Raw genomic sequence first — 11,218 nt, 5'->3', positions numbered from 1 at the left:
CTAACTTATCTTAACTATACTTAAACACTACCTTCTAACTAACTTATCTTAACTATACTTAAACACTACCTTCTAACTTATCTTAACTATACTTAAACACTACCTTCTAACTTATCTTAACTATACTTAAACACTACCTTCTAACTTATCTTAACTATACTTAAACACTACCTTCTAACTAACTTATCTTTACTATACTTAAACACTACCTTCTAACTAACTTATCTTAACTATACTTAAACACTACCTTCTAACTAACTTATCTTAACTATACTTAAACACTACCTTCTAACTAACTTATCTTAACTATACTTAAACACTACCTTCTAAATAAATCTATGTTATCTTAACTATACTTGAACACTACCGTATCTTTACCATAATCTCTTAATCTACTATCCTTAAAGTTAAACACTAATCTCTATCTAATTTAACTACATCTATAGACACTATCTTAACATGATCTATCTTATCCTAACTATACTAAAATACCATCTGAACTTAAACCCTGACTTCTAGCTTGATCTATCTTAACAATACTTAAACACTATTTTATCTATCTTTTCTCAACTTATGAAATGGAAAGAAAATGGGGTGGAATGTAAAAAAAAACAGACGCCTGCTGTGATATCCCCTGTAAAAGCACAAAACTACACACAACTCTCCTCCCTCCTGTAAAAAAAAAGACACATTATATACGTTGTCTCCCCTGTAAAAACACAAAACTACACACAACTCTCCTCCCTCCTGTAAAAAGATACAGACACAAGTATACATAGTCTCCCCTGTAAAAACACAAAACTACACACAACTCTCCTCCCTCCTGTAAAAAAAAAGACACATTATATACGTTGTCTCCCCTGTAAAAGCACAAAACTACACACAACTCTCCTCCCTCCTGTAAAAAAAAAGACACATTATATACGTTGTCTTCCCTGTAAAAACACAAAACTACACACAACTCTCCTCCCTCCTGTAAAAAGATACAGACACAAGTATACATAGTCTCCCCTGTAAAAACACAAAACTACACACAACTCTCCTCCCTCCTGTAAAAAAAAACCAGACAAGTATACGTAGTCTCCCCTGTAAAAACACAAAACTACACACAACTCTCCTCCCTCCTGTAAAAAAAAACAGACAAGTATACGTAGTCTCCCCTGTAAAAACACAAAACTACACACAACTCTCCTCCCTCCTGCACAACAGACACAAGTAGTCTCGTCTTTAAAAATACAAAACTACACACAACTATCGTCCCTCCTGTAAAAAAAAACAGACACCTGTGGTCTCACATATATATTAAAATACGTCAATATATGTCTAAACACAAAACTACAAACAACTCTCGTCCCATCTGTGAAAAAAACAAGACACCTGTAGTCTCACCTTTAAAAATACAAAACTACACACAACTCTCGTCCCATCTGTAAAAATACAACAGACACCTGGTCTCACCTGTAAAACACAACTAACAAGCACATGTAGTGTCAGATATAAAAACACAAGTAACAGACACCTGTAGTCTCACCTTTAAAAAACACCTGTTGTCTCACCTTTAAAAAAAACTTACTAGTATAACACAGCTTAAAAGCACAGAGTACACACAACTTACAGACAGCTCTTACATGTATCTTACCTGTTAAAACAGAAAACTACATGGTTTGTTCTATGTTTAAATATGTAATCAAAATAAAGTAAACTTGGCCGGTTTTTTTCAATGTTCTGGTGATGGGACATCATCAACATATGCTTGGCAATATCGGTACACTGTTTCCTGCATAGAGGCATTATCAGTTTTAGTGTTTCACCAAGCTTAGAGGTTTAATCCTTGGTTTCACATAGCCGGTGTAACAGTGGTATAATGCAGATAGCACTATTGGGTTTGGCCATTGATTGAAGCCTTCAGTTAAAGAAACTAAACAAGGACTCATAAAAGTACTTTCCAACATTTCAATCACAAAAATTCTTATGACTCCCAAATATATGTAAATCAAATGGGGTAACAGTACTTTTGACCTAATTTCCTCACCACAGGCAGGCAAAACCTCATTACTCAGGTCTCTCATTAAGACATTATGCCCACTAAACTGGAGAAAACAACAAGACTTCACCAAACCAAAGTAGGAAAGTTTAGACTCTTACTGTTCCTTCTAGCCAAAAAGTCTCCAAACTGGACCAAAGTTTTCAGGAAAAAAGGGATTTTCAAAGACAGCAGTAACAACTAGCGACTATAAAAAAATAATTTTCAACAATCCACTGCTGGTGGTAATCTGCCCAGAGGTTTGCCGCCCCCCTTAGGGAAACAGTTGCAGACTGACTAGTGAAAATACAGGCTACATAAAATCAACAACACGACAATCTAAATATAAGAACAAAGTCAGCTTTCATAATATCTTTCATCTATTACATATTACTGTAGTCATTTGACAAGGTATTGCAGTAGGTGCAAACCACAATCCCAAAAGATACTCGCAACCATTATGCACAACAGCCACCTAATATCTGCTTAGATAACGTTGGCTACCAGACAACTACCTAAACCTACATTTGTACAGCCTATTCCACAGGATTGTAAAAGTAGGGATGTTTCTAAAATATGCATTTACTTCAATATCAGAACTGCTATGGTGAAAATAAAGACGTGCATCATCACGGACATAATGGCACACCACATGCCCATTACACAGTAATACTACTTACAAAGGGAACCCCGTGTTCTAGCTGCGAACACGAAAAAAAAGCCTGCTCACAACACTCCGTCCGGAGGTCATGACCTCCATCACGAAGTAATAAAGGATTCAATTGTATTTTGACTTTCAAACCAGGTATTTTGACTTCCACACCTATGAGAACCCCAAAATTGACCAGCATGCACGTTCTTGTACCATATCCATGACATTTACATCAATATCCATCTTTGTTTTGGTTCCAACAAACATAAGAATTATTTCTCAGGGGGTCCCGGGGGAGCCAGATATTAACTTGAGGACTACAATCGTGTTCCAATTTTGGAGCCTCTACTGCACAACCCAATAGTGATGCCTGCCCTATATCACTGGTTTAACACTGGAATTACAATACTAAAAAATCAATCAAGTTCTGTAATGCCCCTACCATCAAATCCATCATGTTTCCCGTGCCCTCTTTTCACTTGGCTTGACCAAGGTCACCATTTGGACAGGAAAGCTTTTCGGAATTCCTGTGGATTAAAGAAATGACACAATCAGAACATATATAAGTTACTCTACTTTGACAACATTTCATATATGTAGGATATAGATTTGCAAGACACACACACACACACACACACATGTATACACACACACACACACACACACACACAAATGTACACACACACATGTACACACACAATGTATACACACACACACATGTACACACACACACACACACACACACAAATGTACACACACACACATGTATGTACACACACACATGTACACACACACACATGTACAAATGTATACACACACACACACACACACACACACATGTATACACACACACACAAACACACACACATGACGTACACACACAATGTATACACACACACACACGTTTATACACACACACACACACACATGTACACACACACACACATGTATACACACACACACACACACACATGAACAAGACATACAATACATATATGTGACCAAGACCCTTGCCCTTAGCCTGGTTATTAAATTCTTAATTGTATACTGGTGCTACTATATTAGCCTGGCTGCCACCCGATTTGTAACCGTAATAAATCGGATGGCAGCCAGGCTACTACTAAATAGCCTGGGTACAACTGGGTTTTGCTCGCATGATTTTTTCTAGCCTAGTGGGTCAAAATCCAGATTGTACCCAGGTTTGTGCCCATACTCGCTCCCCTATAATAGCCTGGGTTAGATCAAGTTGGTTTGGTGATGATGTCATGTGAGCCATTTTGGAATAGATCTGTATCTGTATAGCTAGTATAACCCGCCCTTTTGGTTAACATAACAGCAGCTCTGCTGCAGGTACGTGGTGCAGTGGCAGCTAGTTATATTACACGGAACGACCTGTCACACCCACTCTTTCCATATCTAACTGTAGGTTAGCTGTTCTACAACTGTTTTCCAGCCGGTTTGAAAATGGTATACGATTTCTTTCAGTTTCACGCAGGTAAAAACAGGTATTGATCATTAATGAAGATGATGAACAACTTAGCTTAATTTTTAGCAAACCTATGAACAGGGGAAACATGAAGTGTGCCTTAATACTGAAAAGAAAGCAGAGTACTAGTAGCCTGGGTACCATCCTGGTTAGTTTACGTCCGCTCCTCACTGGTTGGTGGTAGTGACTGTAGGAGCGGACGTAAACTAACCAGGATGGTACCCAGGCTAGAGTACTAGTATGCCCCCTACCATCTCTGCCTCTTGTTCTGGCGTAGGAGCGTGGTTCCAATTACTGGTGCTTCTGCTACGTTGATGATTCCAGCTGGGTGATCCAGCAAGCTTTTAGACAGGAAGAGAAACGATACATTTTTAACTTATTGTAATCTAAAAACTTAACTTGACGTTCTGATGATGAAAACATGTTAAAAACAATTACTGCTAATACTAACGTTATCTGTCCTGGACCAACCACTCTTACTTGACCCCATAATGTAACGTATGGGCAAAATATGTCGCCTCATGCCCTCCCCCCGTCGTGATATGACCTATTTACGTATCGTCATATGGTGTTTTCGGCCTCCTGGGCCCTGGGCAGCTCCGCTTGATAGCATAACCGTTCCACTGTATTCTCAATGAAATAAATTCTTCCAAAATCGAAACGTTAGAAATGGAGGTCATGCACGTAATTATATTACGTTAACTTACTGTAACGCGATTTGAAAGAAATAAGGTTTACTAAGTGTACTCTACTCTACTCTACTTCTACAACAAAAAAATACTTTTACCTTTCGCGGTGTAGTCCAAAAGAAAGAAAGCATTTTGTAGCTGTTTTCAGGACAGAGCGTGGCTCAGCTTGTAAGGTGTTGTCACCACTGGTAACGTTGCTTTTGTGATATCCATGTCCTGTTGCGTTGTGGACTGGGAGCTCGGACTGGCGCTACTGCGAGTTTCCAAGTCCAGCTCTTCTTCCCCTTCAAGTCTGTACTTGTCTTCCAGCTGTACACAACGTCAACCTTGAGGGTTTGTGTACTGTCCGCGAAGAGGGTGATTGGGGAGTGAGCCTCATGGCCTATCCACGGAGGTAGAGATTTTGACTCCTGTGCTCTTTTTAACTCCATGGCCTAGCACCAGAGCACGTCACGCCAGCGGAACCAGCCGAATCCGGATACCGCGCCAACCGCCTGTACAAACTCCCATCATGCTACGGGTTTTTCCACATTTAAAAAAAAAATTCTTTTCCTGGGCACATTTTTGCTCAGAAAGGCCCAGATTTCAGGTAAAAAGGACAGAAAAGTGTATACTTTAATAATCTTTCTAATTTGAATGCTGGCCCTGGAATTGACCCCTTACCGGTTGGACTGGCCCACTTGGATATAGGGGTCATTTATATTCATTGAACTGGCCTTACACTTTTTCTATCCGAAGAAACCTGAGTAATCAAGCTTTGCAGAGGGGGTAAGGACTTGATATTTGAAATAAAGGTAATGCTTGTTTACCGTGGTTTCACCATAACGTTAAATTCCATTTTATCTACACGTTGAAGTTAACGTTTAAATTAACAGTTACATTTTTACTGCAAAGGTGACAAAGGTTCACTCAAGGACATTATACACAGTGTATAATGTCCTTGGTTCACTGTAAACGATGAACTAAGTGGTTTGTAAACCTTTATCTATCACAGTATTTTTTATCAATTACAAGCTGTCAATAATAAAAAGCATCCCATGCCCGGGGACACCGCCCCCCCCCCATTAGTGCACCAAAATAGTCATGGGAGGATGGTTGTGATACAGGACGGTGTTTTGTGTTAAAGAAAAGGGATTTTGTGTGTGTAGGGACAATCTAGCTGTGGATTAATATTCTTAGCTGTAACGTTATGTGTGTAGATTTGGGGCTTTGTAACTATGAATGCATCTTTCATTGTGATTTCAAATAATGTCCTCTCTCCAACAGGTGTCAATCTATCACCTCCCTGGCTGTTCAAGTAGTCTCCACTTGGTAGAGTTTGTATGTATTTGTATCATTGTATGTGCCTGGTATGGTTTAGTATAGCTAAAGATCATGGCACAAGGCTTGAAATTGATGGTGTCCCAATGGCCACTGACCACTAAAATTTAGGCCAGGACAGCTAAAATGTAAAAGACACTTTGTGACATTTTGGGACAAAGAAAAATAATCGACATCAGAATGTCAGCCCTTCTTTGCTTTATCAGGCACACATGGCTTTTGTCTCCAGAAACCCCGGGCCCCCTCCCCCAATTTCCTGTATACACTGAGCAATTATAGCATACCTGAGAGTCAGAACATTAGCAAAATAAAGTTGACTTCAAGTAAGTCCTTCCTTAAAAACAGGTTCAACATCATGGGGACCATTCATCAAATCCTCACTTCCAGACAACTGAAACTTGTGATGTGCTGTTTTTGTCATATTTATTCAAGTGGAACGCTTCATTTCATGGCAATATACTTAATCTTACGTAGCATTCAGTCTGTCATGTTCTCGTGCTCGAATCAGATGCTTTCTTTTCTTGCCCCTAAACAATACAAATTGAAACTGAATGAAATGATTTCTGATAATAATCTTGATACAAACTTTAATAGATACAAAACTATACTGTAATTGATGCAAAACAAATTAAAAGGTGTTTTAACTACCTGGCATTTGTGAGTGGTTGAGACAGTTATATACTTGATATACAGGTCTCTAAGGACATGTTTTGAAAGAAAATGTTATACATCACTTGGAATCTAGGAATAACAACTATTGACACAAAATTTAAAGAATTTTTTGAAGGGTTGAGATACAGTAACAAGAGTTTAGAATGTGACATAGACTTTTTCTTACTACTCAATGTCTAAATACCAGTCTTAAAGATTATTTTGGAGAAAACTATAAGTCTAAGCATAAACTATTAAAACAAAATAAAAATCTGAAAAGATGTTGACTGCGTGAGTGGTTTGGACAGTAAAAATCTTCAGATTGAGAGAAGACTGGACTGGACTCTATGTGACCAAATATAAGGAGATATTTTGGGGAAATCTATCACTTGATAGATGTTCAAACCATATAATGGTCACTCAAATATGTAAAAATCAAGAGCAAAACAAATATTTATATAAGCACTGAATAAAGGTCATCTTTCACTGAAAATCTTTTAACTTGATAGTGATACGCATACATTATTGGCCATGTTGTCCTGATCCATGGCCAGGCGGAAAACGCTGTCCGACTGGTCCATGGCCAGGCGGAAAACGCTGTCCGACTGGTCCATGGCCAGGCGGAAAGCGCTGTCCTACTGGAGTGGCGAGGTTCCTGGGGGGTCGGGATTGAGATGGAGTGGTGAGGTCCCGGGAGAGTCGGGGTTGAGACGGATCGTCTGTGTCCCTGTAGCGTTGGGGTCCCTGCTGAAAGCGCTGTGCTTGCTGCCTTGAGGGGTAGGGGTGGTGGCGTGGTGCCCCGTGAACACCATAGCACTGAAAAAAAAAATTCTATTAAAAATTTTTGCAATTACTACAATGGTTTAATGCCCATCTCTGACTATATTGAGCATAAACAAAATGATAAAGTCTACTCAAAAAGATAACTATCAATTTCCCTGATTTTTTTTTAAGTGGCGAGGTATAAGTTCCTTAATTTGTTGCTGATAGGGAGTGATGTACTCAAGGGGGAGCACCATCAGGAGTACTTGTTTTTCCTTTGTTCTAGTAAGCGTGAAGCACGATATCTGTATATAAAGCGTTGTTCAAATTGAAGATTTGGGACCTGTGATGAGCATTTGAACATCAAATGTCATGTACATGTACTGAAGTGCAAGACAAACTTACCCCAGTTGCTGGCTCTGTGGTCCTAGCAGCTGGAAACCTGTCCTCCCAGGACTGCCTCTATTGTACAGAAAAACAGGATACATCAATAATCAACAACAGGAGAATCGTTGTATATCAATATACAAATATTGTAGATTGTATCCAGTTTGAATTTGATACTAGTAATTGATGCACATGAGCAATTAACACTGAAAAGATCTTGTAACATGAGACTATTACCACAATTTCAGCTACAGGGTCAGCGGTCTCCTGGGCAGTTTGATCTCCAGTCGCGGGGGGGTCAGCGGTCTGCTGGGCAGTTTGACCTCCATTGGCGGGGGGTTCAGCGGTCTGGTGGGCAGTTTGACCTCCAGTGGCGGGGGGGTGACCGGTGTGGTGGGCAGTTTGACCTCCAGTGGCGGGGGGTTCAGCGGTCTGGTGGGCAGTTGGACCTCCAGTGGCGGGGGGTTCAGCGGTCTGGTGGGCAGTTGGACCTCCAGTGGCGGGGGGTTCAGCGGTCTGGTGGGCAGTTGGACCTCCAGTGGCGGGGGGGTGACCGGTCTGGTGGGCAGTTGGACCTCCAGTGGCGGGGGGGTCACATCTCTGCACCTCTTGGGCCAACTCGTTGTCCTGATGTCGGCGTAGTATCTGGCCCTGTCTGATGCGGTCCCTAGTTTATTTGAATACAGTAAGATACTATATCAGAAATCAAAATCTTATGATATTGTGAAATCTACATGTGCAATTTGTTCCATTTTGTTCTACAAGCAATATCATTGACATACGGGTATTAACTGCTTGGCAGAAACATTGCAATGTCAGGTTCATGTGGAATTTTTATTTTGCTGTTGGATACTAGAAGATAAAAGACGCAAATGATGTTTGATGCACATGAGCTGCAAGTGTGTTAAAATATGACCCACAATCCTTTTCACATCTAGGCCTATAAGAAATGTGTTGCCTTAAATACCAAACAATAAATGAAGCATTGTATTACTATCAGTTATCAATACAAAACATACCTGTTTCTCTGAAAAGCCTCTAGGTACAACTGGCCGTTAGTAATGCCATCAAGGATTGTCAGACCAGTTGGAACAGTGTCTGCAAATATGACACACAAATATCAATATTTGACAAATGATGAAGTGACAAATGATATAATTAACAATTCTGCAAAATGTGGGCAAGACCTCAAGAACCAATGCTCAGGTGTATCTGGAAGTGCTTGATTGTCATGTGAAGAGGAGCTAATTCCCGTCTTACTGAAATTGGCCTAGTTTGAGTTAGGTATATAGGACAGCATATGGCATTCAGTAAATGTAATGTTTAAGATTATGAAAACCTTACCTTCGAACCTGTGAAAGATGCACATTTGGGCATGTCCCCTTGGAGCGAGGAGCAGCATCACTGGGCTAGCATGCGAACGACTGTACTGAGCAACTGCAGTGAAAAAAAGGCAAATTGAATGTGTTTTCTACCAACGACTTTCTACGGGAAGTCCAATTTCACAACATGTAAACAGAGCTGAGCAAAGGATTGTGATGAAACAATTTTCCAAATGTCGAAAGCTAAAATTAGACCGTAATTAGGCCTTGATTTAAAAACATTGCCTCACACTCTTGGGACACAATTAGAATGAATTGAGGTAGTCCTATTGTCAATCTTTAGTGTAGGAAAATGAACGATTGCTTTCAATACGACATCTCTTCAATTTTTAAAGTGGCAAGTGTTTTTTTATTTTCAATTACTCCAGGAAGACAAGCTTCATACTTGATTTTATACCACTATCTTGTATGTGGCTAATTGGAGGTTTAATGAAGCACATAATGAATCACATAATTACCTTCATTGGCGTCCTGTGTGTCTCGCTCATATGGCCAGAAGTATGTGGTGGCAGCTTCGGCGCCTGCGTTCCTGTAGTTTAATACATGCAAATTACTTCATTAGTTGTCGTAAAGCACATTTTAAAGTGCCTGAAAGCTGTGTCTATCTTTTGGAAAGCTTGCAAAATGAGTCCTCTCGACAATTGGAATGGTATACAGCATATCCAAAACATGTCATACATCAAAATGCCAGACCTTTGCTTGTGAATTATGTGTGATAGTTTTCAAATAATAATAACATGATAGCCAAAAAACAATATGACATAAAAAGATGCTGTCTTGTCTTATTGTTCAAAAGCACTGAGTTTACCTGAGCATGTCTCTCGTGCAGTTGATCGTTTCCTCACTGATCAGCAGTACAAGGAGCAGTCTGCCATCCATGCATGACTGGGAACACATCTATCAGAATAAATGGAGGATTAATCCTTCAAAATCCTCTACATGTATAAAAAGTCATGATTTTCTACTACTGATATGAACTACATTCACTCTAAATGCAACCCCGCCCCCAATTCCCAGTGAACATGATAAAGATGGGGACCAACATGAGAACCAAAATGACAGTGCCAATATGAACAGTAGTCGAACCATTCTCAAGATTACTAGCTAAAAATTCACGATTTTTTAAATGACCAGCGATTGTTTAGTAATATTAGGAATGTGTTAGGAAAGAAAGTTTTGAGGAAGTTACATCTACCTGTCTAAAAGGCAAAGGCCACACATATGGCACACGACCAGACTGCCCAACGATGAGCCTCATGAGAGCCTGTAGCTGAGCTGCTCTGCCAATCCGGCCACTGATCCCTTCTATGGATGAAATATCAGATCACTTTAGCGGAGGTGAAAAGTTTTCTGTGATATCATTACACGCAAGGCAGTTGCCTGTCGTTTCATATCATCGGAACCTTCCCCAGCGCCTTTTGTACACATGACGTCAATAAGATGGACTTATTCAATTAGTTTCTTATTACCTTATATCTAGTTTTCTACAACTTACAAGGATGGCCATATGGACATCCTGACGTTATTCGAGGCTGCTAACTGTCGGCTTTCAATTTTCACATGGCATCTTGCATGCATAGTATTTTTTAACAAATTGCCTTTGGATACTAAAAATGTTTTAGCCCAGATAACTTTCCTTTCAACCACATTGGCGTTCTTGTCTGGAACTTCGTAATAGAATCGAAAAAACTTTTGCGACCTTTCAGTGACCGCCGAGTCCTTTCAATATTAGCAATATCATGATAAAATGTTCAATGGGAAGTAAAAAGAAACTCACCTGGTACATCAAATCCTCGATCCGAGGTATCCACCTCAATCTGTCCACCTTTAAAAAGAAAAGAAGCAAGAATGTCAAGACGTCTATGA

General features: G+C 39.8%; 1 protein-coding gene and 1 long non-coding RNA gene across 2 annotated transcripts in view; both read right to left on the bottom strand.

The window, feature by feature from the left end:
* The window catches only part of LOC109466888, an 8,590-nt gene extending 3,235 nt beyond the window's left edge, over positions 1-5,355 (bottom strand). Inside the window, exons 1-3 of the long non-coding RNA XR_002140043.1 lie at positions 4,949-5,355; positions 4,413-4,502; positions 3,118-3,202 (exon numbers count right to left, since the gene is read on the bottom strand). This is a non-coding gene — a long non-coding RNA (uncharacterized LOC109466888). The remainder of the gene's footprint in view (positions 1-3,117; positions 3,203-4,412; positions 4,503-4,948) is intronic.
* A 1,118-nt stretch (positions 5,356-6,473) lies between these two features.
* Positions 6,474-11,218, bottom strand: part of LOC109466875 — a 5,241-nt gene continuing 496 nt past the window's right edge. Inside the window, exons 2-10 of the mRNA XM_019764733.1 lie at positions 11,130-11,177; positions 10,548-10,657; positions 10,161-10,249; positions 9,811-9,881; positions 9,315-9,407; positions 8,990-9,068; positions 8,208-8,637; positions 7,989-8,045; positions 6,474-7,637 (exon numbers count right to left, since the gene is read on the bottom strand). Coding sequence (XP_019620292.1) covers positions 7,344-7,637; positions 7,989-8,045; positions 8,208-8,637; positions 8,990-9,068; positions 9,315-9,407; positions 9,811-9,881; positions 10,161-10,249; positions 10,548-10,657; positions 11,130-11,177 — 1,271 coding nt within the window. The 3' untranslated portion in view covers positions 6,474-7,343. The remainder of the gene's footprint in view (positions 7,638-7,988; positions 8,046-8,207; positions 8,638-8,989; positions 9,069-9,314; positions 9,408-9,810; positions 9,882-10,160; positions 10,250-10,547; positions 10,658-11,129; positions 11,178-11,218) is intronic.

This window comes from Branchiostoma belcheri, unplaced genomic scaffold (genome assembly GCF_001625305.1).
Source record: "Branchiostoma belcheri isolate BF01 breed outbred unplaced genomic scaffold, Haploidv18h27 scaffold170, whole genome shotgun sequence".
Lineage (NCBI taxonomy): Eukaryota > Metazoa > Chordata > Leptocardii > Amphioxiformes > Branchiostomatidae > Branchiostoma > Branchiostoma belcheri.
This window is presented reverse-complemented; position numbering and strand designations above follow the sequence as displayed.